Raw genomic sequence first — 7,500 nt, forward strand, 5'->3', positions numbered from 1 at the left:
AACCTTAACCCACAATACAAGGTCTACTAAACTACCTAACCTAACTAACCCACAATACAAGGTCTACTAAACCTACTACCTAACCCTAAACCCTAACCTAACCCACAATACAAGGTCTACTAAACTACCTAACCTAACCTAAACCCTAACCTAACCCACAAAACAAGGTCTACTAAACTACCTAACCTAACCTAAACCCTAACCTAACCCACAATACAAGGTCTACTAAACACTAACCTTACCTAAACCCTAACCTAACCCACAATACAAGGTCTACTAAACTACCTAACCAAACCTTACCTAAACCCTAACCTAACCCACAATACAAGGTCTACTAAACTACCTAACCTAACCTAAACCCTAACCTAACCCACAATACAAGTCTACTAAACTACCTAACCTAACCTAACCCACAATACAAGGTTCTACTAAACTACCTAACCTAACCTAAACCCTAACCTAACCCACAATACAAGGTCTACTAAACTACCTAACCTAACCTTACCTAAACCCTAATCCACAATACAAGGTCTACTAACTACCTAACCTAACCTTACCTAAACCCTAACCCACAATACAGGTCTACTAAACTACCTAACCTAAACCCTAACCCTAACCCACAATACAAGGTCTACTAAACTACCTTACCTAACCCTAATCCACAATACAAGGGCTCACTAAACCACCTTACCTTACCTAAACCCTAACCTAACCCACAATACAAGGTCTACTAAACTACCTAACCTAACCTAAACCCTAACCTAACCCACAATACAAGGTCTACTAAACTACCTTACCTAAACCCTAACCCTAACCCACAATACAAGGTCTACTAAACTACCTAACCTTACCTAAACCCTAACCCACAATACAAGGTCTACTAAACTACCTAACCTAACCTAAACCCTAACCTAACCTACAATACAAGGTCGACTAAACTACCTAACCTAACCTAAACCCTAACCCACAATACAAGGTCTACTAAACTACCTAACCTAACCTAAACCCTAACCTAACCCACAATACAAGGTCTACTAAACTGGAAGACTCATTAAGCACTGAGCTTGTTTAAGATGAGATCCACATGCACACAAATCATGATGACATATAAGAGACAGACAGATATAAATAACCAATATAACTTTGTACAAATATTGGTAATTGCCAATACATTATTTTGTGAAATAAATGAGTTATATTTCACAGATAGTTATACTATTCTTATACTATATTAAAATAAAATCATCCTTAACCTTCAAGTTAAATTCATTATTTCCATGGACTTAAAAATCATTTTATTTTTTTTGTAAGGCCTTCTTGACCTGGCATTTGGCCTAAAAAAAGATATACTAGTAATATAATAGTTACTAATAGTTACTGCTAAAGGGCTAAATGCCTAAATAGTTACTGGAAAAGTTTTTTCAACCGACAGAAACACAAAACTCAGAAGCTGTCTCTGTGTTATTGTTAGAGAAACTCAGAGCCCTGGAGCAAGGCATTCTGTTTATACCTCAGAGAGAGAGAGAGAGAGAGAGAGAGAGAGAGAGAGAGAGAGAGAGAGAGAGAGAGAGAGAGAGAGAGAGAGAGAGAGAGAGAGAGAGAGAGAGAGAGAGAGAGAGAGGAGAGAGAGAGAGAGAGAGAGAGAGAGAGAGGAGAGAGAGAGAGAGAGAGAGAGAGAGAGAGAGAGAGAGAGAGAGAGAGAATGTTTGTTTGTGTCTCAGACCTTAATTAAGTATAGCTCTGGTCTGGTGTTGTTCTGGTAAACATGAGTCTGTGTGCAATGTTTTTATATTCATTATTTATATCTCTGTGTTGATGTTGACTGTAAACACTCTGTGAGAGCTGGGAGGGGCTGACAGCATGGGGGAGGGGTGTGTGTGTGTGTGTGTGTGTTGGGGGGGGGGGGGGGGGGGGGGGGGGTAATTGCTAGATGCCGAGCAGAGCTCTGTTGTTGTTATTGTGTGTGTGTGTGTGTGTGTGTTGTGTGTGTGTGTGTGTGGGTGTGTGTGTGTGTGTGTGTGGTGTGTGTGTGTGTATTGCTATACCTGTGAGGACCCACCAGTATATAGTATTTAGGGGGGTATTTAGTTGCGTGCTGCTGTCACGTACCTGAACAGAACATATCTAGATCTACAAGCTCACAGGGAAGGCGTTGCAGCGTGACATGTTGTGAGCTTGTAGATCTTTTCCTTCTCCAGCCTCTTTACAGGTTAAGGTTAGAACGTCTTCAAATGCTGACGTCCTCACAAGTCCAGTGATACAAGCTGTGTGGTGTGTGTGTGTGTGTGTGTGTGTGTGTGTGTGTGTGTGTGTGTGTGTGTGTGTGTGTGTGTGTGTGTGTGGGTAGCTTGTTGTTGTTATTGTGCAGAGTTATAATTTCCCTCAGGGCTCTCAGTGTGTTCTGTTTTTGTTTTTGTTTGTTTGTGTTATTTCTGTTTTCCAGTCCAGTTGGAACCTCATTTATCTGACCTCTGACCCACCGCTCTGTGAGGAGTGGAAAAATACTGGACAAAATACCTACTATGTAGCATCTATATTACATCTATATTACATCAATATTACATATATATTACATATATATATATATATATATATATATATATATATATATATATATATATATATATATATATATATATATATATATATATATATATATATATATGTGAACTGACCGACCGCTCTGTTGCTGAGTGGAAGAATTACAGGACAAAATAACTCCCAGTTAACAGAATAAAATACTAAATATATCAGAATAAAAGACCTACTATAATATATTTGAAAAGATGAGATAGTCTTCTACTCCAGATGCTCTAGAGACAGAATGTGCAAACGGACCCTCAGATACGCAAGTTATGGAAAAATCACACCCTGTGTGAAGTGAGTGGTGCCTTTGATGATCCCCGTATTGATGTTGTCATCAATGTTTGTGGACATACATACATACATACATACATGCATGCATGCATGCATACATACATACATACATACATACATACATACATACATACATACATACATACATACATACATACATACATACATACATACATACGGACACACGGACAAAGTCATATATAGGAGTGGTTGCCTTTGGCACCACTCAAAAATATAAACAAAGTATAAACAAAAAAGAAATACTACAACAGCACTGAAACTAATATACATACAGTTCTACTATGGAATTATGGAAATATGAATTCATATTAATTATAAATAATGTACATACAGTTCTAGTTATATGGAAATATTAATTCATATTAATTAAGATAATAAAGATAATGATAATGATAGTAATGACAGCCCCTGGTCTTCATAGTTAGTACTGAAAGGGTTAAATGTTCATAATATTATTAAAATGAAAACCAGCTCAAAGAAGCTTTAATCCTGTTTTACATTAAGTACAGGATTCAGTTTAATGAATAGATTTTAATTCATTAAATAGATTAGCACAGTGAGTACACACACACACACACACACACACACACACACACACACACACACACACACACACACACACACACACACACACACACACACACACACACACACACACACACAGTGTCACATGGCTGTGTGTTGTTTATGTCTCTCTCCAGTCAGCTTCCTGTTTGCTGACAAAGTGTTTTTGTGAAACTCACCTTATAAATAAATGTGATTTGATCCCGAGCTCCAAACTGTGTGTGTGTGTGTGTGTGTGTGTGTGTGTGTGTGTGTGTGTGTGTGTGTGTGTGTGTGTGTGTGTGTGTGTGTGTGTGTGTGTGTGTGTGTGTGTGTGTGTGTGTGTGTGTGTGTGTGTGTGTGTTTATGTATGTATAATATATAATATAATGTGACTGGTTGTGTTGCAGGTCCCAGTGACAGCGTCCAGGATGACCCCTCCAGTAGAGACCCCCCCACAGCAGCTGCAGGCCTCCAACCAGGGCCAGCAGAACGTCCTGAGCCCCCAGCAGCTCCAGGTTCTCCTCCAACAGCAGAAGGTCCTCATGTTGCACCAGGTAGGTCCGTCCGTCCATCCGTCCATCCGTCCATCCATCCATCCATCCGTCCGTCCGTCCCCAAACTGGAACATCCTGGGGAATGATGGGGAAATGATGGGGAAAACAAACTCCCCAATTCATCCTGGGGAATCTCACACACACACACACACACACACACACACACACACACACACACACACACACACACACACACACACACACACACACACACACACACACACACAAACACACACACCACACTCCCTCCAGAGGGACACATTACATATATAATGTCTATATATATACATATATACAGTATATTACATATACTGTCGGTCCATTCTATGTCACACAAAAGTAGCAAACATAGCAGATCTACAAGCTCAAAACGCGTCGCAGTGCGACGCGTTTTGAGCTTGTAGATCTGCTATGTTTGCAGCATGCGTCCCCTTCCCCTGCGCCTAATGGCTGTACATGGGGCCGACGCCTGCTTTAGCGTGATTGTGTGAGTGTGGCTTCAGGAAGTAAATTCCTAGCCTCGATCTCCAGGCTTTTATTTTTTAGTTTTGCTTAAAAATAAAAGCTTGGAAATTCCTGTCCCAGCTGTTGGTACGCAAAAGCGCCTCACGTCGTCTGATGTGGTGTGCATTATTTATTTTGGGTGAGCATGTGCACCTGTTATGTGCAGCCCTGTATATGTTATATAATATAATGTCTTCTTGCAGCAACAGATCCAGGAGGTGTTTAAGAACCAACATTATAATGTATAATATATTTATATGTTATATAATATAATGTCTTCTTGCAGCAACAGATCCAGGAGGTGTTTAAGAACCAACAGGAGCAGCTCAACATGCAGCTGTTACAGCAGAACAACTCTGGACTCAATACTGAGGTATACTGATGATGATAATAATAATAATAACTATATACTGATGATAATAATGATAACAATATCCTGATGATAATAAGGGTAATAATAATAATAACTATAAGCAGGCTTTGGGGTTAATATGCATAGTTTCACGTCAGGTTTTCAGGTTCAGCTCAAACACACTCTGGTGAAACATGCAGATCAGACACACATAATGACAGATTCATTACATTAATGAATACATTAAGGCCCTGCATTGACCATTAAGAGCAGACTGATCACTATCTGTGCACTTGTGTAATGTTGTCCCCCCCCCCCCTGTTATGTATTTTGTATTTTGTATTTGTCATTGTTTTATGTGTGGCTGCAGCTGGGGTTAAAGCCCAAACCATATTTCCTTCGGGACAATAAAGTTTACCTTACCTTACCTTACCTTACCTTACCTTACCTTACCTTACCTTACCTTACCTTACCTTACCTTACCTTACCTTACCTTACCTTACCTTACCTTACCTGAGTGCAGGTCTCCACCAGGCCAGGTTGTCTACCCAGGGCCTGCAGACGTAAGAATGCAGTTAGACAAGAGGAACGTAATCTGAAAAATGTGTGTGTGTGTGTGTGTGTGTGTGTGTGTGTGTGTGTGTGTGTGTGTGTGTGTGTGTGTGTGTGTGTGTGTGTGTGTGTGTGTGTGTGTGTGTGTGTGTGTGTGTGTGTGTGTGTGTGTGTGTGTGTGTGTGTAACAGCTCAGTGTTCAACAGAACAGCATTCAGCAGCAGCTTCTTCAAGTCCAACAACATCACCTGATGAACCTACAGAGACAAGGCCTACTGAGTGTCCTACCGTCTACTAATACTACTGGTACTATACTATAATAACTACTACTACTGGTACTATAGCCTACTATTATACTATAATAACTACTACTACTGGTGCTATACTATAATAACTACTACTACTGGTACTATACTATAATAACTAATACTACTGGTACTATAGCCTACTATTATACTATAATAACTAATACTACTGGTACTATACTATAATAACTAATACTACTGGTACTATACTATAATAACTAATACTACTGGTACTATAATATAATAACTAATACTACTGGTACTTTACTATAATAACTACTACTACTGGTACATTAAATTACATTACTATTATACTATAATAACTAATACTACTGGTACTATAATATAATAACTAATACTACTGGTACTTTACTATAATAACTACTACTACTGGTACATTACATTACATTACTATTATACTATAATAACTAATACTACTGGTACTATAATATAATAACTAATACTACTGGTACTTTACTATAATAACTACTACTACTGGTACATTACATTACTATTATACTATAATAACTAATACTACTGGTACTATAATATAATAACTAATACTACTGGTACTTTACTATAATAACTACTACTACTGGTACATTACATTACATTACTATTATACTATAATAACTAATACTACTGGTACATTACATTACATTACTATTATACTATAATAACTAATACTACTGGTACATTACATTACATTACTATTATACTATAATAACTACTACTACTGGTACATTACATTACATTACTATTATACTATAATAACTAATACTACTGGTACATTACATTACATTACTATTATACTATAATAACTACTACTACTGGTACATTACATTACATTACTATTATACTATAATAACTACTACTACTGGTACATTACATTATATTACTATTATACTATAATAACTAATACTACTGGTACATTACATTACAGTCATTTAGCAGACACTTGTATCCATAGAGACTTACAATAAGTACATTCCACACATAGTTATGGAACTAAACTATTAATCACCAGAAGTCTGAATTGCATTCTCTTCTAAAACAAGTAACTAAGAGCATTGGTTCTCAAAGTGGGGTCCGGGGACCCCCAGGGGTACTTGAGGGCGTTCTAGGGGGTCCCCAGCTAAATGATAGACAGGAACCAAATGGACCCCTATGGGTCTGTAACTCTGAGAGTGTACAAATGGATTCCATTTGTACACTCTCAGAGTTAAATTAACATTGATTATACAATATGAATTGGGGTCCCAGAGGTATAAATGCCAGTAAATGGGGGTCCGTAGCCCTAATGCATGTCAAACTGGGGGTCCTTGAAATTAAAATGTTTGAGAATCACTGCTAGAGAGCCGTAAAAAATCTTCTCTTATGGGGGTCCCTGACATATCTTTTCAAATGGGGGTCCGCGGGCTAATACGTGTCAATTTGGGGGTCCTTGACATGAAAAAGTTTGAGAACCACTGACTAAGAGTATACCTAGTGCTAAGGTAACAGTGTAATATATCAGCTACTAGGGGTGTGCCGATACACACATTTCACCATACAATATGATACATGATATTGGGCTCACAATATCCATACGATACCATATATATAAATATATATATATCTTTTTTATCATCAACATTGGCCATCATCTTCAGTTTAAAAGTGCTTTATTTATAAAACACAAAGTGTTTTATACACATAAATAAATACAATTATACAAGCTTAAGGAACAAGTGAAGTAACTTCTTCCTTTGTTTCAGAGGACACATGGACACTAATACCAAAAATAATA

The 7,500-nt window shown here is 37.9% G+C and overlaps 1 protein-coding gene across 1 annotated transcript in view; it reads left to right on the plus strand.

Annotated features, from left to right (window-relative positions):
• The window catches only part of LOC311052922 (forkhead box protein P1-like), a 30,103-nt gene that overhangs the window by 9,880 nt on the left and 12,723 nt on the right, over nucleotides 1–7,500 (plus strand). The window contains exons 3-5 of the mRNA XM_084068230.1: nucleotides 3,852–3,998; nucleotides 4,789–4,875; nucleotides 5,598–5,712. Of these exons, the coding sequence (XP_083924356.1) occupies nucleotides 3,852–3,998; nucleotides 4,789–4,875; nucleotides 5,598–5,712 (349 nt within the window). The remainder of the gene's footprint in view (nucleotides 1–3,851; nucleotides 3,999–4,788; nucleotides 4,876–5,597; nucleotides 5,713–7,500) is intronic.

The sequence above is a fragment of the Gymnoscopelus microlampas genome (genome assembly GCF_963454915.1).
Source record: "Gymnoscopelus microlampas genome assembly, chromosome: 10".
In the NCBI taxonomy this organism is placed as follows: domain Eukaryota; kingdom Metazoa; phylum Chordata; class Actinopteri; order Myctophiformes; family Myctophidae; genus Gymnoscopelus; species Gymnoscopelus microlampas.